This window comes from Musa acuminata, chromosome BXJ2-7, assembly GCF_036884655.1.
Source record: "Musa acuminata AAA Group cultivar baxijiao chromosome BXJ2-7, Cavendish_Baxijiao_AAA, whole genome shotgun sequence".
NCBI classification, from domain to species: domain Eukaryota; kingdom Viridiplantae; phylum Streptophyta; class Magnoliopsida; order Zingiberales; family Musaceae; genus Musa; species Musa acuminata.
Window position 1 is genome coordinate 10,310,056 of NC_088344.1, and position 24,289 is coordinate 10,334,344.

The 24,289-nt window shown below is 35.7% G+C and overlaps 1 protein-coding gene across 3 annotated transcripts in view; it reads left to right on the forward strand.

Annotated features, from left to right (window-relative positions):
• The window catches only part of LOC135617155 (uncharacterized), a 41,335-nt gene that overhangs the window by 11,320 nt on the left and 5,726 nt on the right, over positions 1-24,289 (forward strand). For 2 of the 3 annotated variants that reach the window (XM_065117113.1, XM_065117114.1), the window contains exons 4-19: positions 1,081-1,156; positions 8,577-8,699; positions 9,366-9,615; positions 9,712-10,200; positions 10,272-10,457; positions 10,576-10,866; positions 12,131-12,775; positions 14,005-14,410; positions 14,537-14,679; positions 15,900-16,067; positions 20,820-21,017; positions 21,349-21,912; positions 22,009-22,068; positions 22,185-22,513; positions 22,671-23,100; positions 23,241-23,705. In XM_065117113.1, coding sequence (XP_064973185.1) covers positions 1,081-1,156; positions 8,577-8,699; positions 9,366-9,615; positions 9,712-10,200; positions 10,272-10,457; positions 10,576-10,866; positions 12,131-12,775; positions 14,005-14,410; positions 14,537-14,679; positions 15,900-16,067; positions 20,820-21,017; positions 21,349-21,912; positions 22,009-22,068; positions 22,185-22,513; positions 22,671-23,100; positions 23,241-23,705 — 4,823 coding nt within the window. The remainder of the gene's footprint in view (positions 1-1,080; positions 1,157-8,576; positions 8,700-9,365; positions 9,616-9,711; positions 10,201-10,271; positions 10,458-10,575; positions 10,867-12,130; positions 12,776-14,004; positions 14,411-14,536; positions 14,680-15,899; positions 16,068-20,819; positions 21,018-21,348; positions 21,913-22,008; positions 22,069-22,184; positions 22,514-22,670; positions 23,101-23,240; positions 23,706-24,289) is intronic. The other variant, XM_065117115.1, reaches the window with a different exon arrangement.

Sequence of the window (24,289 nt, forward strand, 5' to 3'; positions counted from 1 at the left end):
TGCCTGCTTCTGGTAGACATGGTGGGATATCAAATCTAATGTAGGGTGATAGCACAAAGGGGCTTTTAGGGCAAAGAAAATATATTTGTAGTATTTGATAATGGTGGAAGGGAAATGAAAAAGGGAACCAATATTATTCAAACTCTTTCTGGTTTCTAAATGCTGCCCTTAGGGTGTTGGTCTCACATTAGACATGCCTCATGCATGGGATGGAAACACACTGCCTTCTTTTCTCATGGGAAGAACTACTTTTGCATTTATTTGACTTGTGTTCCCTTTTGCAATATTCTTGATTGGCATGGACTTCTTTCTTTAGAAAAAAATCTTTAGTCAGGCTCAAATTCCATATTTTCTCCCTTTTTTTTGCTTTAATTATCATTGACTCAATTTAGTCATTTTTGGAGAGTATTATATTATTAATTTCCCAACAACTTGAAGAGCTTAGAACCACATGCTCAAAATGTTTAAGTCGTGGAAAACAGTAATAGATCCATGTAACCTTATAAGCCAACAATTTCCCCACTTCTGTTGTGGGACTGTTTGGGATGTCACAATTTCCCCCACTCAAGGTTGTGGGACTATTTGGGATGTTAGAATTTCCCCAATCAAAGCCTGATGTCCATGTCATGATCCATGGGCAGTGCATACCCTGGTAAATGGCTTGTGAGGCCCATCCTAATGGGTGGCTCCATCTCTAATCCCATCCACATTAGTCTTTTCTACTCGAGACCCTCGAAGTGCCTGCCACTAGAACCACTTTGATAACATTTTTGTTACATTTTAGCTTGATTGAATCACTTAAGCACAAGCGAATGGTCATAGACTCATCATGCTATATAAGCCAACATAATCCCACCTCGCTTCCATTTAGTTTCATTTAGGTTTTAACTTTTTAACTTTGGTATAAATATGATTTCTGCTCACTGTATATTCTCCATATATATATATATATATATGTATGTATGTATGTATGTATGTATGTATGTATGTATGTATGTATGTATGTATCTTGCCTTTGTTATTATTCTATGCTTATAAATGTCTTGATAATCTTGATAATTATAGACAATTTTATGACAGGATGGGACCTTGGAATCGTTCGTTTACGCCAGATGCAGTTGGCACTGCAGTACTTCAGATCTGATGTAATAGAACAGTAAGATTCTTTTCTTGCATATTATTTTCTTTGGCATAAAATAAAAGTTAAATTGGTTCTGTTGGGATCTAAGATTTTAAGTTGAAATGCAAAATTTGAGGGATTTTCAAACTAAAAAAATATTGTGTAGATTTATGAGTGGCAATCATTTTCAATTGCCTTGGTTTTTTATACCGTTCATTTATAGGTTTTTATTAAATCAACCTCTGCTAATCGCAAAGATTACCTGCAATAGCTACTAACTACTAAATTTAACTACAAAAATCAGCCCAAGAATAACATAAAAATATAATGTCTTATCCAAGATTCGTCGTACCATACCGTACTGGCGTTTTGACCCGGGCTCGGTATGGTACGGTACGGTGTATCGAGCGGTACACCTGATTTCACCGATTTAACCCTCGGAAAATACCTGAAAATAAAAAAAAAGAGTTAGGATAGGGTTTTCAAGTTATAAATAAATATAGTAATAGTATAAGTTTAGCAAAATCAATGTAAATTAGGTAAAAATAGTATCATATATCTTTTTCGGGCTTTGAGGTAGTCTTGTTCGAGGTTCGTATTTCAGCCCGTTATAGATTGAAATATCTACAAAAAAATTAGTTGAATTGTTAGACTATTTTGTTATAATATAAACTCTAAAATTCAAATGAATTAAATTATAACATATCTAGATATACCTGATTGTTGATTCTACCACCAAAACGAACGACGGGCCTCCATGGGTGGTGCATCGGGGTCCTCGATCCGATACATATCAATATAATATGTTTGTTGGACCCAATCATGAAATTGATGCCATGACATAGTGTATTGATACACCGTGTGCCATTGATGCATCAATGTGGTGCTGATCGTAGACTAATCGTCATGAATCATATTTGTTCGAGGTAGCTCTTGAGGCATATATTGGTGCTGTTCTATATCATGCTGTTGCTCAGAGAAGGATGACCAACTATCACCATACTGTTGTTGCCCGTATAATTGTCCATAATACGATGAGCCTCCTTCTGTGTCTATATCATGTATGATCTGTCGCATTTGTTTATATTCATCCATTGCCTTCCCCTTCCCCTTCCGCACATAAACTTGACCAGTACCTTGTCGAGTTCCATGATCTGAATCTTGAGTGGCATGTGTAAAATATTGCTCCTCAGTCCATTCACCACTCTCAAGTTGTGTAGACGAGACCAACGACTGCCCGGCATCACCGCCATCATTTGTCGAGGCACTGCTGTCCGTGTTGTTGTCATGTCTCTGGACCGAGCGAGAAAGAGAATGTGATTGTGAAGGTGTCTCGTCGTCCGACTCGATTCTTTCCAACGATGCAAATGATGCTATTGCCTTCCCCTTTGCCTTTGCACGTTGGGCGGACGAGTTTGACCGTTGGGTGTCGGTAGTTCCTCGAGCAGTTTGACTCCTACCATGTTGTAATCGAGGGAGATTTTTCACTTGTTGGGGTTGTGCTTCTTCTTCTTCCATTGCCTCGGTGATAAAACGTGAAGGATGCTGAGGATCTCCCACCTCATCAAGTAGAGGATCCTCTTGGTTCTCTACTGCTTCAACCCAATCTAACATTGGCTCTGAATCTTCGTTGTAGAATTGGAGGTCAATGGGATCAATATCTGATTTCTCTGACTCCTTATCCAACTCAGCACATCGCAATTTTAGCTGTATGTTATAATGGACATATACTAGTTTCTCTAACCGTCTGTAGGAGAGTCTGTTGCGGACCTTCGTATGAATCAATGCAAATGTTGACCAATTACGTTTGCAACCACTAGATGTTGGCTGTGAAAGTACACGAACGACAATCTTCCTTAAATGTGGTGCATCGCCTTTAAATTGTAGCCACCACTCGACTGCAAAAAGATATAAATAAGATTTTATTAGCATAACAAATAATTAACATTAAATATAATTGATAATCAATATGCATAACTTTTCCTTACCAGGATCCATAGTGTAACGACACGATACAGCTACAACGTCGGAGAATGGACCAACTGTTTCTCGAAATAATCAACCCTCCATAAGAGCATCGGTTGCCTCGGTTATGTTTGGCAAGAGCCGATATATAACATTTCGTAGTGTCGTTAGGAAATTATTTTGCGTTCCGAGAGCATATCGATATTGAATTGCCGGGTTTAGATAATACGCTGCAAAACATAATTTTGTTAGTATGATTTTTTATTATCTAAATAATAATAAATTAAATTATTCTGAATATGAATTTATCTGCATTATGGATATCTTGATCCATATGAACTTTGGTCCGACGATCAATGATTCGTATGTATTGGTCGGCTTTAAAATCATCTTTGATTGCTTTCCTGACCTCCTCTCTTATTGAAATCAGCATATATTTAAGATACGGCATCTGTGGACGCTTGTCCATATCGACCTTACGGAGGACAATATAAAGTGGTTCTACACCTTTTATGATTTCTGCTATAGTCTCCCAAAATCTAGAGGAAAGAATGACTTTTTCTATCTTCTTTCCATCACTCAATTTCGAATATCTTGATTCAGACCACTCTTGTGAGCTAGCTATTGCCTTCAAGCCATGCCTTTTTTACTGTAATGACTTTAATGCAATAAAATTGGTAGCAAATCGAGTAATTCCAGGTCGAAGTATCTCACCGTTTACATACTTTTGCATTAATGCGTGGACCCAATGATGATTATATATAAACTTTGTAATTGATTGTGCTCGAGCTACACATTTCTTGACCGAATTCAACTCACCAATATCCTTCAGCATTAGATCTATGCAATGAGCTGCACATAGAGTCCAAAACAAAGTTTTTCTTTTTTCCATCAATTGCAAACTAGCCTTTTTGAAATTCGCTCCATTGTCGATTATTATTTGGACAACATACTGTGGTCCAATCTCCTCTACCATAGTGTCCATCAAGCTCTCAATGTAGTTTGCATCTTGGATCTTTTCAGTAGCATTAACGGACTTATGAAACACCACTCTTCTATTGCAATAAACAAGAAAGTTGATGATACTCATTCTTGTTGGTCCTGTCCAATTGTCACACATCAATGTCACCCCATATTCGTCCCATTGCCTCTTGAAGGATTTGATCCAATCCTTTAGTTTTGCTACCTCCTCATCTAAGTATACGCCGTAAATCTCCTTCGGTGTTGGAGGTTGGATCCCCGTGCCAGACTTTTGAATAGAAGAGATCATGCTATGATAATATGGACCTTGGGCTGTGTTGGCTGGAATCCTATGAAAGTTGAACCATTTTGAGATTGCCTTCCCAATATCCCTTTTTTTTTTTCTTTTGTGTATGCATCGTCAATCCGTGTCTGTTTCGTTGTTTGTGGGGGATAGGCTTGCGAATCAATATCAACAATATCTGGTGCAGACCTCCTGCCAAGACCTCTCATAAAACCACGGAGTCCACCATACCTCATGTTACTAGTTCGGCCTAACTGAGAAGGAGCAGTTGGTTGCCTCATGCTGGTTGACCTCTGGATTCCACTACCACTGCCATGCTCCAATTGTGAGTCAGGTCGTCGATGCCGCATTGCTTCATCGATCGTATACTTATGCTCCAATGATGCACGAATCCCAGCTGTGAGATCCGGGTCGACTTCATCGTCGTAACCCTCGTACTGATCATAAACTGGTTCCTGTGTAGCCCTATGATATTCTTCCTCAACTCTTGTCTTCTTTTTTAATGTATCTTCCTTTGCTTGTTTAAGCTTGCTTTGAAATAATTTACGGATCTCCGTTGGAATGTTCTTGCATTTTGCAACATCAGGATACCCACCTGTCAAATGCATTTTCACTCGAGTTATTCCTCTACCCTTATCAATGTAGTCACAATAAATACATTGCCAATGATGACGGTTTCCATCTAGCTTTCGGGCATGAACGCATGAATCATCATGTGACTGTTTTTTTGGAGCCATGATCCTACCAAATTTAAATCAAATAAATTATAAAGTATAAACATATTAAATTGATCAAATATCGATCATAAATCACTAATCGCAATATTAAGTCATTTTATTAAAACATAACTAATCATATTTTATCATCATAAATATGTTACATGCATAAAAGAAGTATTAAAATCATTAGATACATTAATTACGTGATTAATATAGTTAATTTTTCACTAATCACTTCTCTTTCAACACTATAAACATGACAAACATCCTAATAGGTATTAAAGATATTGGATTGACATAAAATCGAACAAATTTCGATTAAATCATCATTAAAATGACTAATCACAGTATTAAATAATTTTAATAAAAAATAATTAAACTTATTTTACCATCATATATATGTTAAACACATAAAAGAAACATTAAATATGTAATTTTAATCCAATATGATTCAAATTATAATAAAATCATCATTTATCTATACTAATTATATGATTAATATAGCTATTTTTCACTAATTACTTTTCTTTCACCACTATAAACATGACAAATACCTTAATAGGTATTAAAGACATTAAATTTATATAAAATCAAACAATTACTTCTCTTTCAACATTATAAACATGACAAACACCCTAATAGGTATTAAAGATATTGGATTGACATAAAATCGAACAAATTTCGATTAAATCATCATTAAAATGACTAATCACAGTATTAAATAACTTTAATAAAACATAATTAAACTTATTTTACCATCATATATATGTTAAACACATAAAAGAAACATTAAATATGTAATTTTAATCTAATATGATTCAAATTATGATAAAATCATCATTTATCTACACTAATTATACGATTAATATAGCTAATTTTTTTACTAATTACTTCTCTTTCACCACTATAAACATGGCAAATACCCTAATAGGTATTAAAGACATTGAATTGATATAAAATCGAACAAATTTTGATTAAATCATCATTAAAATGACTAATCGCAGTATTAAATAACTTTAATAAAACTTAATTAAACTTATTTTACTATCATAAATATTATTCATGATGAAACACACTAATCATAATCTTAAATATCTTAATTACTCTCTAATTAAAGAAAACGAATACATACCTCTTGATTAGAAAGTTCTTCCTCTTAATCTTTCCAAATTAGCCTTGATTAATTCACAAATCGTTGTTTTATAGAGTTTAGGAGAGAAAAAAAAAGTTTGAGAGAGAGTTTAAGAGAGTATAATGAAATAGGGGAGAGAAGAATGGTTTAAATAGGAGGAGAAAAGGGAATTGACCGTTGGAGCACTGTAGCACTGCTACAGTGCGGTTTCGACCGTTACCGAGTGGTACTGGATGGTAACGGTCAAAATCGATCGTTACCGAGTGGTATCGGGCGGTACCGAGTGGTGCCGGGAGGTAACGGTCGAAATTTCGATCGTTACCGCTCGATATTGCCCCGTATCATCTGATACGGGGGTTTTTGGGGCGTACCGCCCGGTAGCGGGCGGTCCGTGTACCGGTAGCCTATCAGACCAGTACATACCGCCCGTATCGGGCGGTACGATTCGGTATGGCAGACATTGGTCTTATCCTAATCCAGCTAGTTGTCATTGTTTATGTTGAAACCCATCTCCAAATCCTTCCAAAAATGTCCATCTATTGTTTTTATTGGAATAAAACCCTGACCATGCATCTCGAGGTTGGAAATTACATGCTGGATTCTATGTTGTGAAGTCAGCTAGATGTTGACTTGATTGACTCAGGTCCAATTAAGTCTGATGGTGTTAGTGATATGGCCACTATATTGACTAAATTGTTGTTCCAAGAATTTGTAGATTCTGCTTACAGTTCTACTTACTTCCCTCTGTTGGTGTTAGTGATATTCTCCCTTTTGGCTTTTACTTTATCATCTTTTTTCCTTCATTCCCTTCATTTTCCATGTCTTGCTTGTTTAATGTTTGGGATATCTCCTTGATTCACTCATCTATTTGGGTGCAGTTTATGTAATGCTAAAAAAGATATTGTCACTTTTATTTTATAATTCAAGTTTAAAGGCATTGCTTTTCTTCGTTTGATATCTTTACTATGGGTGTTTAGGGTGTTTTTAATTTGACACACATTTTATTCATTTTGTGGGTACTTACTGTTTTTTAAACTTCTGAAAATCTTTCCCACATGTTTATTATTATTTTTGCCACCTCTAATTTGTGAAATGCAAAGTTAAATTCATTGCCTAATCCTAAATGCTGAACTTATAACTATGCTTATAACTTTATTGTCTATTATATAGATGCTTTTCCTTAAGATTTTAGCTTCCTGTTATTGTTTCTGTTGTAGGCTTTTAGTAGTAAGCTTTTCCAAACCTTTCCCACATATTTTCTTCTTTTTTTTTCCTTCTCCCCTCTAAAGTGTGAAGTGTGAACTTCAATTTGTTGTCATATCCTAAGCACTGAACCTATAACTATGGTTATAATTGTATTGTATAATATTGATGTTTTCCCTTAGGATTATAGCTTCATTTTAGAGTTTCTGTTGTAGGCTATGGTTAATGCTATTGCTCCTACTCATTCAATGGTTGATGACTTTGTTTCTTTGGCAATACAGTAGCTGAAGTAATCCTTGTAGTTTCTTCTTGAGTTTTTATAATATTTCAAGGGAAATTAACTTCCTCAATTTATTTATGTATCAGTGAATTTTATATCTTGTGATGCTATTTTTCCTTATTAGCTTATCTTTTTTATGAGTATAACCTTTTATGTCAAATTGTTAAGATCAACTTCTGTTCTGATACTTCTTAGCAAACATATCTTTGTCTAAACCTGGTCCAATAACTTACCCGCTAACTTAATGAGCCTAGACCGGTAGTCCTGAACTGCTTAAACTAATAATGGCAATCATCTCACTCTCGGACTAAAATGGGTGTCACAATCTGTCCCATTTATGGCTTGATGTCTTTGCCAAATTCCAAAATCAAACTCCCAGCTTAGTGGTGGCTTCATGTTTAGATGTCCCAACAACCCATCCATGGGTAGTCTTTTCCTACTTATAAATATCATCATGCCAAATGCAAGGTCTGGTCTAATATCATTTATCATGATATGTCATGATGGAACAGCCAACACATTACCTTGATAAGCCTGAACTACTAGCGTCAAAATGTTTAAGCCCAAGTTTATGATATTAGATCCATCTAACCTTTTAAATCATATTAAACCCCCTGCTATTTCCAATGTGTGACTAAACTGGAGTGTTATGTTTTTTCTTTATGCTTTGCTAAAAAAAAAGAACCTGTAAGTTGTATTAGAACATTCCAAATTTCAGGTGCCACATGCAGTGTCACACTTACAATCATGGCATTAGATAGTTTATGCTGATGGTTTGTGGTAAATTATGCTTAGTTGAACCTGAATGTCTCAGATTCTAGAGCATGGACAAAATTGCGATGGTATCATTGTTATTCAGCTTTCTTGAACCTGGGTCTATATTTAATTTGCAGATCTTTGGATATGCTCATGGATGTTAATCTGGCAGAAGAAGGAATCTTGCAGTTGCTGTTTGTTTCTGTTCACCAGATATGTAGTAGTGTTGGTAGGGATACTGATCTAGCTTTAGTATCGAGGTATGCTTTCTTTTCTATATCAATGCAGTTGTTTCTTTTCAGAAAGCTTGGTGTTTTATGATTGATACATCAGTTTGTCATGTTTATTTTATGCTTTCTGTCAGTGAATTTGTTCTTAATTTTTTTGGCTATGTCTATCTTGCATTTGTTCCTTCAGAAACAGTTGGATGGAATTAGATTATACTGTAGGAGGATGGAACTAGATTCTACTGTAGGATATGGATTCAACGTTTGCTAGTTTGTTCTCAAAAGGGAAGAGTTGTCCACTGGATTCTGGTTCATCCAGATTCTTTAGCATTTTTTCCAATTAAGAATGTTACAAGACTCGTCCACCAATGATTTCTTTATATTTTACTTTCTTGATGGCTTGAGGTGGATTGTACAATTCTTTTATTTTGTTTGACTAAAGATGGTTGACAAGTCTTATACAAAAATGTTTATTGGCATAATGTTGATTAAAAATATCATAAAAAATTCTTATCATAATATTTTTTTAGCCCTTGTGGGTAACTTCTTGTAATACTATTAGTCTATGTTCTTTACTGGTCTTTAAAACACTAGTTTTTGCAGGGTGTATGGTGGTGAGAACAGTTGCTAAATCTGCTTGGCAATTCCCTCAATTTTTTTCTACCTTTTCAATTCATCAATGACTTAGCACTGTTACAGGTTGCTGGCTCTTGCTGCTCGCTTTGCAATTAAAGTGATTCAACGATATGGTCTTTTGACTCAAAAGAAGGATTTCATGCTTGATCTTGGAAAAGAATCTGGAATATCTCAGCTGCAGACGAAATTGAAAATGCAAAAAATAGATGATGTTGGCAATTTGACAAGGCTTTATGAGATGGCATTCTATTTGGAGGTTATAAGAGAATTACAGAGTCGACTGATTCCAAAGATCAGAAGACCAGGGAAAGTGGTATGATGCTTAATTTTACCAGTGAATTTGGGTGTAAGATGTGCTCTTTTCGATTTTCTTTGTAGTGATTTTGATCATTTTGTTGTTATTTTGCAGCCGGCAGATAGTAGAGATACAACAGGTGTGGTAGATAATGGTGCAATGCAGGATGAGTCCCCTCTTTCAATTGTTCCTACGGATAATGTGTCATCTCAGCAGATGGAAACTTTGGAACTGCAGATTAAGGAAGAATCTGCCCCCAATGTTCCTGGGTTGTTATTTGATAATGCTAATACTTTACAGCTGGTTGAATCTTCTGCAAATATGGTTGAAATGGATGAATTTTATGCTCGTGAGGCTGGTGCCCTGCAAAAAAGAAACCTGATTCCTCTGGAAAATCCCAAGGATATGATTACACGATGGTATGCTGACACTTTTGATCTAACAACTATTGTGAAAGATGCTTTACATGCCGGTCGTCTCCCTTTGGCGGTTCTTCAGCTGCATCTACAGCATCAGAAGGAGTTGGGATCTGAGGAGCCTCATGATACTTTTAGTGAAGTTTGTGATATTGGTAAAAATATTGCATATGATCTGTTTTTAAAGGTAAGATACGTGTCATCTTAGAACTAGTTATTTGCAACTTAGTCCATGTGTTTATAACTAAAAATTAACAGGGGGAAAGTGGGCTAGCTGTGGCAACATTCCAACAACTCGGGGAGGATGTAGAAGCTGTTCTTCGACAATTGTTATTTGGTACTGTAAGGCGATCACTTCGGGCACGAATTGCAGAAGAAATGAAGATATATGGATATTTGAGGACAAACGAATTAAAGATATTGGAGAAAATATCCCTTATTGAGGTTTGCATTTGTAACTCATCTGCAAAATTTCTTCTTTTTGTACTTGTGTTAGACTTTGTGTAACTCCTGACATTCTTTTCATTTCATAATGAATCATTTTTATACTAAATTGGTGAAGAGACTATATTCGAGCAGTAGCTTCTGGAGAACATTTCATGAGAGGCGGAAAAGCATATATGATACTACCCCTGCTGATACTTCAGAAGCAGATAACCTGACATTGGGTTTTCGTGTAAGTGACTGTTTTACAATTCAATGCGGTGATATCGATGGAGTTGTCATTGGTTCCTGGGTAAACATTGATAATGGTTCTGCCGCTTCTGCTGATGATGAAGATAAAGGACTTCTTACGTATTGGGCCTGTGCAGCTGTCTGGTCTGATGCATGGGACCAAAGAACTGTGGATCGTGTAAGTTACAGGCTCTTTTTATTGAGTAGTTTAGCAGGATAAGATCTTTCATGTGCTTTTCTTTTGGAGAACTGTAATGTTTTTAATGTTACAACTTGGAGGTCTGATGACTCTGATCTGAATTTGTTATTGATTATTGGAGTCTTGTGTTGAATTTATATCAGGCAATCTATCTGTCTCCTTGTAAATTGGTCTTTTTCATCAGTAAAATTGGATCATGGTGTCTTATAGGTAGGATGGACATTGTCTTCTTGCTTTTACTAAGATGACATGTGCATGGTGGAAGTTTCAAGAGTTCTTTATATAGGTATCTTGCAATTTTAGATACTTCCGAGAGTACAGCTCGGAACTTTGTTTCTGTAAGCAAGATGGTTGTGGTATAGTGGTAGAACGAAACATGTGTAATGGATTGATCAAATGCACTTATTACCATCTACTTGCATTTAGTTATGTGTGTGGACATAATAGCATATGGTATAAATGAAGAAAACTACCCTAGCTAGCAAGTGCCGACCAGTGTTGAAATGTGCTAACTTGTGGCCAGTCTGTGTTGGCCAGTATAGGGTGTGTGCAACTGCCAATCTCCGTGATATCGCGTCATTCCAGAAAGATGGTGGCACTTTTGTACCTTTGCATGACAATCAGTTCAATTTAGTGCGGAAACAATTTGATTGGTGTTCATACAATTATCCAAAACATTTAAAATGAATTAATGTCTTTTGTTGTCTTGTTAAATTTGTTTCAGGCTTTCTTTGTTAACTTGCATTAGGATCCTTTGCTTGTGATGTTCTACCATTTGCTCACCATGTTAGTCCTCAGAGAGGGGTTGTTTTGACCTTGGGTTTCTTCTCATTATTGTACTTTAATTGCACAGTGAAGCGAGTTGCATTTTGAAGACATTCAAATTTTCTTTTGTGATATTCTTGTTTTTGATGGTTGGTGTAATACATCTGCCAAGTTTAAGTTTGTATTCTGATGTAAAAAATCGAGCAATCTTATTTAATTTCTTATGATGTTTCCTACTAACTTCACTTCTATCACACAAAATTTAGAATGTTTAATTCTTTTGTATTACTTGGATCATTATTCATGTAAAATGTCTGTTTCTTATGTTCAGCTTTCCCCTGTCACTGAATGCTTTTCATTCTGTCAAAACTTTGCCATTATTTATGGAGTGTCTGATATCAACGTGTTATGTAAAAATTCTTGTCTTCTATAACGAAACTTTTTGCAAGCTTGAAGCAACAAGACTCTTTTTATGCAGATAGTGCTTGATCAATGTGTTGAAGAGGGAGTTGATATACCATGGGAATCACAATTTGAATATCATGTGTCTCACAGTGACCTGGAGGAGATCTACCAGCTTTTCAATTGCCTTCCATCATCTTTATTGTTAGAAGGGTCTCTTAGAATTAATTTAGGTTCATATGTTGCTGCAACTGATGCATCCAATGAGAAGATCCCTGACTGTGCCATATATATTTGCTCTGCCGAAGATTTGGAGCCAGTTTCTATGGATGTTCCACATGTTAAAATCTTCAAGTTTTCTGCCATTAATATGTGCTCATCATGGTTACGAATGTTTGTAGAAGAGGAACTTGCAAAGAAATATATTTTTCTGAAAGAGTGCTGGCAAAGTACTGCTGAGCTCGTGCCACTTCTTGCCCGTGCAGGCTTGTTAATCTGTACATCTAAGACATATCTGATGGATAAGTTTTCTGATAGTTCGCTTGACTTGGACATAGTGAACAATTGTAGAAAGTCTCATAAGGACATTGCAGAAGCCTTTCATAAACTAGTTATACATCACTGTGTGCAATACAATTTGCCATACCTTTTGGATTATTATCTTGATCATCATGATCTGCTTCAGGATTACCATTCTCTGTGTACCCTACAGCAACCTGCAGTAAGTTTTCCATAGAAGAGTGTAGGCTGATGTTTTCCATATGAGAGATTGTCAGATTGGCTGCTATCATTTTCTTATGAATTGTTATATTGGTTATATATATTGTTTTTCCAATGTATACTATAATTATTAGTCATCTTCTCTGTAATTTATTTAGTTGTGATTAAACTTGTAAAATTGGATATTAGAACTATAGTCACCTAGTAAGTAGAGAGTAACAATTATTAACCTCTGATTGGTGATTACTATAATTGCCTGTTTCTACTTGGCAAAAAAGGTAACAATGAGATGTTTGAGCAGAAACATCAATAATTGACTAGTGAGTTTGTTAAACTCAGGAAATTGTGTGGATTATTTTACTTGTAATTTAATTATTAACCAACCATTAGAACTTCTTACTTGTAAGTCAGAAAATATTTTGTTGGCAATTAGTCATCATGTTATGATCTTTCCTGACATTGTTTGTTAAGTAGTTTCATATTTTTATTTCTCATAAAAAAATAAGGCATTTCACACTGTCAATTTTTGATGTAATTTTCTTCATTACTGTTTTGAGGTAGAGGGTGGGCCTTGGTGTTATGTTGAGGTTGCTACTTGGTGGTCTAGGTGATCAGGGTTTGGGTGTTGAAAACTCTCTTTCTGTAAGAGCAAGACTGCATATATTGACTCGCCTTGCATCTACATTGGTGGGAGCCTATTGAGCCATCTAGTGGTTGTTTGAGATACAGAACAATATGCTTACAGAATATTTGCATGATAGCAGGACTACAGGAGCTAAGCCTGTGGCACACTCTACGTTAGATAGTGTTGACTTGTGGTATATAAGCTGTGTAACGATCTTGTTTTTATGGAATTAAAACAATGTTAATCTAGTTGAATTTGGCCTTATGTACATTGGGCATGTTTCTCTTTTCTTTAGAACTTTTATTCCCGAGCAGTACTGTTATCTGAAGAAAAAGAAACATCTATGACCAAGATTAAACTGGTTTTTATGAAATCTGCAGATTAATAAATTCAATGTATATTTTTATCCTATACTTATTTGTCATAAGCAAAATGTCACTTGAAGAAAAAAATTCCTCATTTCTATTTTGTTTCAAGTCATATAGTTCCTAGTTTATTTTGAAGGTCGCAGAAAATTTAGGTTTTTTAGGCATTTCACAGACTAAAAGATTTGGGTAATAAATGACTATTTTTTGGCTTCTTCTGAATGATATTATGCCTTTCAGGGAAACTGCCATTGGGCAAATTGGTTGCTGACTTCTAGAATTAAAGGCTGTGAATATGAAGCATCATTTTACAATGCCCGTTCAAATTTATCTCGACAAGCAGCCTCTGACAGCAAGCTAAGTGTACTAGAGATTGATGAGATAATACATACTGTTGATGATATGGCTGAAGGGGGAGGAGAGATGGCTGCTCTTGCTACTCTAATGTATGCAGCTGCACCAATGCAGAAGTGTCTTTGTACTGGAAGCGTGAATAGAAATAGTAGCTCTTCTTTTCAGTGTACATTAGAGAATCTGAGGCCTGGTCTGCAGCCGTTTCCTACTCTTTGGCGGACACTTTTAGCCTTTTGCTTTGGACAAGATGCAAATGGTTATCCATTCAGTTACGCAGCTAGTATTAGTAATAGTAAGTTCTTTCATCTCTTCCTGTGTGCTCTTTGCCTTTTTAATTGTTTTATATCCACTCTTTTCTTCTATTATTTTGGAAAGTAGTATTCTTCTGATCAACATTGGGGAAAAAACCTTTCTCTAGTACTTGGAAAGTCAGCATTCTCAGACTATTTGAGTTGGCGCATCAGTCTCTTCTTGTCAGCTGGAGGTGATACTTCATTAGAACAGATGCTGCCATGCTGTCTTCCAAAATCTGTCAGAAAATTGATTAAAACATTTGTTCAGGTATTTTGTCTTTTTATTTCATTTCTTATTTAATATCCTAATGTATTCAGGATGTGTAGTTCTTTGTTTTGGTTAGGAACTTGATAAACTTCTGAAATTGATAATTTTTAGAGTTACATAGGACTAATACCGGAACATATTGCCTGGTACGATTGATATGTAAATATCAGACAGTTCATATTGGCATGGATTGTTGTACTGCCCACAACGATATGAAACAGATGGTGCATACTGGTCCGAGCATGGGTTGGTACATAGCCACTCGTTCCAATTCCATAAAAATAATAAAAAATCAAAAATAGCGATGAGGCCATTCAACTTGGCATTAAAAAAAGGAAAAAATCTAAAATAGAAATTAGAGCTCATGAACGCAAGCTCTATTCTCGTGTTCAATGCTGCTGACATTGCCGTTGCCACTAGTATTGCTTTGTTGTGGCATTCCTTCTTCCTAGGTGTGCTCCCATCTTTTCTCCTCTTCTTCCTTTTTCTTTCTCCTCCACCATTTCTTTCTTCCTCCACTATTTCCTCTTCTTCCTTCTTCCTTCCTCCTATGTTCCTCCACCGACCCTTCCTCTTCTTCCTCTCTTTTTTCCTCTTCGAAGCACTGTAATGTACCAATATACCATGTGTTGGTATACTAGTACTGATCGGTATGTACCAGTTCGATAGATCACCGAAATGGGTCCAGTACCTGAAATGGTGATTCTTGCATATTGGTCCAACTGGTCTTTGAAACCTCGAACCCTTCATATCCTTAGCTATTGGCTTTTACATTTATTATGTAAATTTTTGTCTCTCCCTTTGATATTAATTATTTATTATGTAAATATTGCTTGAACTTTCATGTTTGTCATGTGTTGACTCTGAAACACCATGGCTCTCGTATCTAAATAATGCTCTTTAGACTGTTGAGACATCTATTTGATGAACCATGTAACAAAGTTGTAATTTTTCCAGAGACAATATATTATTGTTTTTTTTTTTTCTGACTCCATTTTTTACGTTGCAAGTAGTTTCTCTCCATCTATGTATCATTTTGAGTATAAATCATATTCATGTGTTGTCCAACAAAAGGATGTATAATTTTTTTTCCTGTTAATAACATTAGGTCTTAGCTATGGCATGTAGTTTTTTTCCATCTTACAATCTTCTTAGAATATGCATATTTCTGTCCATCCATTTCTCCTCTTACATAGACTGATTAAATTTCACATCATCAGGGTCCTATTGGATGGCAGTCATTATCAGATTTTGGGACTGATATAGAACCCTTTCTCTTCATGGACACTCGAGCTGTAAATGCAAATTGGAATGGTGGGCTTAGTGCTGTATCTTGGGAAGCGTCCATCCAAAAAAGCATTGAAGAGGAACTTTATTCTTCAGTTGAGGTATTTTATGAAATGACAACTTATGTTGTAATTGATACATATGTTGTATAGATGTATGTGTTTAATATGCATGAGAGATGACTACATGCTTAGATCCACAAGTGCTACTTTGTTTAGAATATTTTGCTTTGGTAAAGTCATCCAGTAGTCTGATATTGAGAAAGTAGGAGTAATGTTGAAGTAACACAATTGTTGTAAAGTACTTGCATCTGTGATCTGGACAAAAAAAAGGACCTAAGTGATCTGGGATGTCTTTGGACTGAATTCAAGGGCCATAAGATCTGGGGTAGGATCATAAAGTTTATACTGTGGATAATATGATCATTTGATTGCATGACCTAAATTCTTCATGCTGTTAAATTCTAGCACAAAGAGGATATGCACTTTATCTCTTTTGACATTGATTTCTTTCACTATTTGACTGACCAGTTATTCATTAATGGGTTTACAAGGAATAAGGAAGCAAGTTATCATATCCCATCTCGGTCTATCAGTTGGACCAATACAATAGTTCCAATATGCTGGTGATACCAGCTGGTACCATTCAGGGAAACAAAGAAAATAATGTATATTTGTTTTGTTGTCAGCCTTTAACTACATATATAAATTCTGATAAAAAAATTATCATATAGAAATAGTGTGATAGAAAACTATATTACATCATTGGTAATATACTTTCTTTTCTTAAAATTCTAGGGCCCACATGGCTTTTGACATTGACAAATTTTAATGGTTTCTTGTATTAATTAACTCGGTTGCAAGATGCTACCATGTCATGCTATGAAGTGCCATGCCATTCTGTTGGTCATGAGACATGGAACTAACTGGTAAAAATGGCCTTTTTCATCAATCTTTGCCTTCAGTCTGGATCTTTATACCTGAATAGTATGCCCATTTTATTGGCCGTGATGAATGGATCAGCTGGGATTCAAGCATTGACCTTGTGCTCCATACAAGTAGTTCATTAATTTTCATCATTATGAATGGTTAAGACCTACCTGATAGGAAAGCAGATGCTGTTCTCACAATTGTTCTATATAAAGTTTGAAGGTATTAGAGTTTATAACTAACTATATAAGCGGTCTTATTTATATATAGTATGTGTAAATATATATGTGAGGTTTTATTGTACTGAATATTGAGACTAAGCCATGTTCCATTTTTCCTTCTTGTACTTCCCTAATATCCTCCAAAATCTTTCTCTTGAATCTCTTTTTAAAGAATGGAACTTTAAGTTTTTTACCAGTACTGGATACATGTCAGGCATCGATTCTCATGTGATACTCAATATATGCTTGACATATACTTCATTTGGTTATCAGCTTTTCAATAAGCAGGTTCTTTGTGGATATTTTAGAGATGCTTGGAGATATTTTTAGAGGTCCTTTTAATGGTTACAAAATTGAAAGTTGACTTTAGGTTCGTTAATTTTTAGATCATTTGTCTGAGAAATAACAGATTTAAAGTCATGACTTTAGCCTTATTTTATCTTACAATTTTATTGAAGTTTATAAATTCTCATATCATACATTCTGTGAAAGTTTATTGAAGATGAACAAGCTAAGAATGTTAGCTTACTTGGTATTACCCTATGGGATAATAAGCTATTGTGTTATGGAGTGGATGGAACCCAATGTTAAGCCATTGTTGCTTGCTGTCGTTTCGGGTACATTCCCTCCTTTTCTCCTTTCCTAACTCCTCTTCTTCCTCCACTGGTTCCTGTTCTTCCCTCCTCTTCCTCCTTCCTCCTCTTTGGTATGTACCGTGTATCGACATGTATTGATCAGTACGTACCCATCTGAAGATTCTCAACTGTGACCGAAACAGCCTAGAGGCACGGTACAATGTTCCTTGCTTACAACATCCACTCTCTTATAATTCCTCTCTTCTCTAATACTCAATGGAGCTAAAGCCTATTCCATACTGGCCGCATCTTGGTATCAGAAATATTGCATGAATTCCATGTAATAATATGAGAAAACATTATATATGCATCCCAGCGATAACTTATCCATTTCAGACAATCCAACTCAAGTACTTCTGCAGGATTTGTACCAATCCTTTTATAAGGCTGCTCCAGCATCCTTTCGTGCATGAAAGGATTGTTTCATTTCTTGCGTGAAAGGACTTGACTTCATATGAGATTTGTCTGAAATGAAAATGCTGGTTGTTAGGATTCAAGTATATATTTTCCGATATTGTGATATGGGATATATGTAATCCCTCCGTTATTGCGACACTGCCAATATGGAATAGACTGTGGAGCTTTATCGAGACACAATCGACATGGAATAGATTGTGGATGTTGTAAAAGAAAGTGGCTATACAAGGATTCGTAAGTGGATATATGACATGGAATAGACATGGCTCCGGTGAAATTTAAAGAGGTGAATTGTAAGAGGAAGTGAATGTTGTAACTTGTAAGTAGGTTTCCTGATCTTGAGAGTTAAATAGAGAGAGGATATACAAGGATTTGTTTCAGTATATGAATTCTGTATGCTCCAAAACATTTTATTCTCCAGCTAATAACCCAAAAATACATAAACTTTCATTGACATAAACGCAAAAGAATTCTTTTAATATTTGAATTCCTTATCCCTCTAACAATCTTGTCATCCAAGTGATAATCCATTACTTACCAACCAAGAAATACTTCCATTCACATTGATCTTGGATTTATTTCTGGTTTATATTATTCCTTCACAAGGATGTCAGACCCTTAAGTAGGGAGATTGTAATCCCATATTGGAAGTCAGAAAGGACTTGATGAGTTTACAAGGGATATATAGAACTACTACCATTAATTTGGATGTATTTTGAGGACGTCATACCTTAAGTAGGGAAGATTGTAATATCCCAATTTAATCCTATGTTGGAAGTTGGATAAGACTGGAATGAATTTACGAGGGATAGATAGAACTACTACCATCAATTTGGGCTTAAAATTTTGGGCTAGTGGTTCAGGATTTAACAAGTTAATGACTGAATTGTCTCATCGAGCCATGTTGTGATAGGTACTATGGCACAATGTTGTAGCATGAGATTGCTTGATTATCTTTCATTTAAGAGATATTAGATATCTAGACTAGTTAAAAATCTAACTTAGATTGAAATTTCGGACACTAGTAGTAGTAGCTCTATATGTATGAGACATTACAAAATTGGGAACCTCCAAGAGCTTGGCTGATCTTTTTATTTTTTATCACAATAAAGTCAGCTTATTTTATATGTCACTCTTCTAGCTTTATTTCATAATTTAGACTTCTAGTTAATACCTTCCAGAATCTTGTTCTCTTCTTTTTGACTAGAGAAGCGCATGGTAGAGGCAAACATTCTAACATAGAAGCCTAGGTGTATGTCAAGATCTAGTGGAAACGTTTCATTTAAATTTTTTCTTACTGTATATCTTGTCATATTCTATATTGTCTTATAGAAAATTGTCATATCAGAGTATCGGTGTTGGTCGTTTTGCCGACACCTATAAGGTAGTCTACTCTAACTAAAATTTTAATTGTAGACAAGAGAACTTTAATTCTTCATAAATCAGTTGACTCATTAGTAGGTGTAAATGAAATGCAGTTTTTACTTGTCTCTTGTTAACAACAGGCAATTTATGTATTTGTTTGTTAAACTAGTCTTTTATGAGAGAGATAGATGAGTAGTAGTAGTTATCAAATATCTTTATTTCATGTGTTCTTGCAGGCAAAAATAGGTAGTTGATGAAGGATTTAAATTATAGTCTGGTACCATTTTTAGCAACCACATAGTATCATTTAATAAAAAAGAAAAAAGATGAATGGTTGTGAATCAATATTGAGCTATATGACTGGTAAATACCCATCCATACTGAATGTTATTATTAAAATTTGAAACTAATGGCTGGTATCACTCCTGATGGTACCTTCATTTTTGATATAATGATGAACCCTGCCATAAAAATATGGGGCAACTGCAACAACCTTTCTGTCACAATGTATGTTAAATAAATAACAAAATATCAAATTAGTATTACTGAGTAGCTTTGCAGTTTTTACTAAGATGTAGTTGTAATCTATATGCTATGCAGGAAAATTGGTTCTGCCGAAATATTAGCACGTTAAATCAGGCTTATTCTCATAGCATTAAATGAATTCTGTTTGTCTGAGCCTGTTTCAGATGAAGGTCAATTCTGTAATTTATAATGATATACCATAAATAACTCTTTTATGCAATGCATTTATTGTCCGATCCACCATCCAAGCTGACTGGTGGCTGGAAGGTTACATGGCTGTATACCTCTGTGAACAGTTGGTGGAGCCAGAATGCCTCCAGCTTCAAAAGAAAAAGAATGGAAAAGTTAAGAAAAAACCCTAACCTTGTTGATCTGCATCAGAATTGGTATTGATCTTTGACGAGAAATACCTCGGTCCATGCAGTGGCACCTATTTGAGGTGCTGTGCTCTCATATGAGAATAAGTATTGTTTTAGTCTTTTAGCCAAAACTTAAAAGAATATTTGTAGTTTTCTCATTACAACTGTGGTTTTCTTTGTATATGTTCTTTTTCCAGCCTTTATAGCATGTCTGATGGGTCTTTTCATAGATAAACTAGCATATATAGTCAGAAGCAGCCTTTGGCAACAGAAACACAGCCATGCTTATGAATGATGCTTAAGATTCGATTTGAATGCCATACTGTCTTAGGTCTTTAAAGTTCTTTCCAAGCTATCAGGGCTAGATATATCTTGATTTTGTTTTGTTTTTTTGTATTTCAGGAGAAGGGCTTTGGAGTTGAGCACCATCTGCATCGTGGGCGAGCATTGGCAGCTTTCAACCATCTTCTTGGAGCAAGAACTCTAAATTTGAAATCAGCCAATCCACGCCAACAAATATCTGGAAAACCTAATATACAGTCAGACATGCAAGCAATTCTTTCATCTCTAACTGAAGGCGAAAGTTCAATCCTCAAAACTGTATGGATGCTTTTCTACTTTACCTTTATTGAAAACTAATTAGAATACTCTGTAACTTAACCTTAAGAGTGATCATTTTCTGCGTATTTGACATTTTACCATATACAAGGAGTTAGCTATAGTTGAAAATACATTTAGCTTTTGATAATGTTATCAATGTGTTTTATCATCTAGCTCAGCCTCATGAAGGGTGAAAAATATCCTCCAAAAGTATCATGGATGTACCATTATTACTAGACATGCAATTGAAAATTTAATTATCCTCCATTTCTGATTGTTTTCTGGCTTAATATATTAATATCATGAAGATCTCAATGTTTATCATTTTCAGGTTCCCCCACTAGCTATAATGAACTTTGAAGATCATGTTTTGGTTTCTTCTTGCTGTTTCTTCTTAGAGTTATGTGGCCTATCTGCCAGCATACTTCGTGTGGATATTGCTGCATTAAGGCAAATTTCTTCTTATTATAACAACTCAGTTGAGCAGAATGCACGTTATGATCATGTGTCGCCAAAGAGTTCAGCATTTTATGCAGTATCTCATGGAGGTCATTTTACTGTTTCTCTAGCTCGAGCATTAGCCGATGATTATATACACCATGATCATCTCAATATTACTAAGAAAAGCGATGTTCCTTTTAGTGATTTCAAAGATAAACCATCTCTAGCCCTTATGACTGTGTTACACCATCTCGAAAAGGCAAGCCTGCCATTATCAACTGAAGGAAGTACATGTGGCTCATGGCTACTAAGTGGCAGTGGTGATGGGCTTGAGTTCCGGTCTAGGCAAAAGGAATCCAGTCAGCAGTGGAGCCTAGTTACAAGGTTCTGTCAGATGCATCATCTTCCACTGAGCACCCGATATATTTCTTTACTGGCTAAAGACAATGATTGGGTACTCTATTTTTCTTTTCTTTATCTTTTTGGACTGTTGGTATGAAATTGTGGATCTTCGAATCATAAAAATCCAATGCCATTGCATTTTTCGTAGGTTGGTTTCCTAACAGAAGCTCAGTTGGGGGGATTTGCTATGGATGTGATCATTCAGGCTGTAAGTTCAATTTATTTTCGTACATAATTTACGCTAATTATTAAAGATGTTCATGTAAAGTGACCATGGGTATTTATCCTTCTTTCTTCTGATCTTGTAACTTTTACATTTCTCAGGCAGCCGACTTCAATGATTCACGACTGAAGACTCACATATTAACAGTTCTAAAAAGCATCCAATCAACAAGAACTAAAACCAACTCTTCAACAACTGCAACTCCGGGAAGTAGTAGGGGCAATTCTTTCATTTCTGATAATAACACTGCAGTTCCTATAGAACTTTTTGTTATTCTTGCCGACTGTGAGAAGCAAAAAAATCCTGGGGAGGCCCTTCTATCAAAAGCAAAAGACTTACATTGGTCTCTGTTGGCAATAATTGCTTCATGTTTCTCTGATGTGTCTCCACTTTCATGCCTAACAGTTTGGCTTGAGATTACAGCTGTGAGGTAATGATGTTTCTTCGAGCAGGTCGCGATGGCTTTATTTTATTATCATGATTTTTTAATAATAGAGGTTCATCACTGATACAACCATTTTCATGATCAAATAAATTTCCAATTTTCTTCAATATATGCTCATTAGCTGCCATTAATTCTTTTTTAGAGAGACTTCATGCATCAAGATGGACGATGTTTATTCAAAAATCGTAGCAGGTGTTGGAGCTGCTGTTAAGTCTACAAATTCCTTACCAAATGGAAGCAGAAACTTTGCATTCCATTATAATAGGGGGAATGCAAAAAGAAGATGTCGAGTGGAAACCATGTCAGTGAACTCCTTGATGGGTGCATCATCTGACATTACTATTACAACAAGCTCTTCTGTGGCTTTTGTCTCTGAAGAAATTTCCAAGGAAGAAATGAAAAAAATGGCTCTTGAACAGCCAAAAGTTCCCAATGGTCCTGATGAAGTGCTTGCTTCTCTTTCAAATATGGTAGCTGTTCTTTGTGAACAGCATCTATTTCTTCCTTTGCTAAGAGCATTTGACATATTTCTACCTTCATGTGCTCTTCTTCCCTTCATACGATCCCTTCAGGTATATGGGTATCATAAAATCTTACCATTAGATTACAGTCAACTTTAGTCCAATTTGGTGTTTTTAATCATTGCAATAACTGTATGCACAGTTTAAGTAAACTATTTTTTTCCATGGTTCTTTGTAATGATAATTGTCAGGCATTTTCTCAAATGCGACTTTCTGAAGCTTCAGCGCATCTGGCATCATTTTCCACTAGAATGAAGGAAGAACCATTTCATATGCTGAACATGGCAAGAGATGGTGTGGTTAAAGCATCATGGATTAGTTCCATATCTGTAAAAGCTGCAGATGCAGTGTTGGCAAGATGTCCGTCTGCTTATGAGAAAAGATGTTTATTGAAACTTCTTGCGGGAGCTGATTTTGCCGATGGAGGTTCTGCTTCAGCATACTTTCGTAGACTCTATTGGAAAATAAATTTAGCTGAACCCTCTCTTCGCAAGGATGATGATGTATACTTAGGGGATGAGATCCTTGATGATGGATCTCTTTTAACAGCATTGGAGAATAATGGTTGTTGGGAACAAGCACGAAATTGGGCTAGGCAGCTAGAATCAAGTGGTGCATCTTGGAAGTCTGCCAGTCACCATGTTACTGAAGCACAGGTACTTCTTATTTAGTTATTTCGATGGGCATGATAATTCTGGAAATGATTTGATTTGTAGTTAAATCAAATGTGTTGACATCTGAGATGTGCCTGAAACTTACAGTTATCGGTGAAGTTCCTTTTCGGACATTGTTCAGTATCTATAACATGCCAAAATTTTGTGAAAATCCTTATCATCAAGTAGTACTGCTTGAGTGTTGACCATAGTTCCAGGGATCAAGGCGTTTACGCTAACCAATTGTTGGATTGTCACTACCGATACCCACATCAGTCATCAGTTATATGCTTAATGCCATCAGCACATCCCATTTATCATTGTGACAAAAAAGTCATGTCATGCCCAATGAATAGTCCCACAGAAGTAGTTGATGATGGGTTGGACTGGTATATAAAGCTTTCTTACTCTTAACACCTATTAACTGACTATCATTCAATATATTAACAGTTTCCTTCTTTTTCTAACTGAATTTATCATCTGTGCTCTATTATGTTTTACGAGATTTAGAATCTTAGTACGTCACTACAGATTGCTGTTTCCATTAGATCTCTATATTGTCAGGTGGGCAGTTCTGATGCACCTGA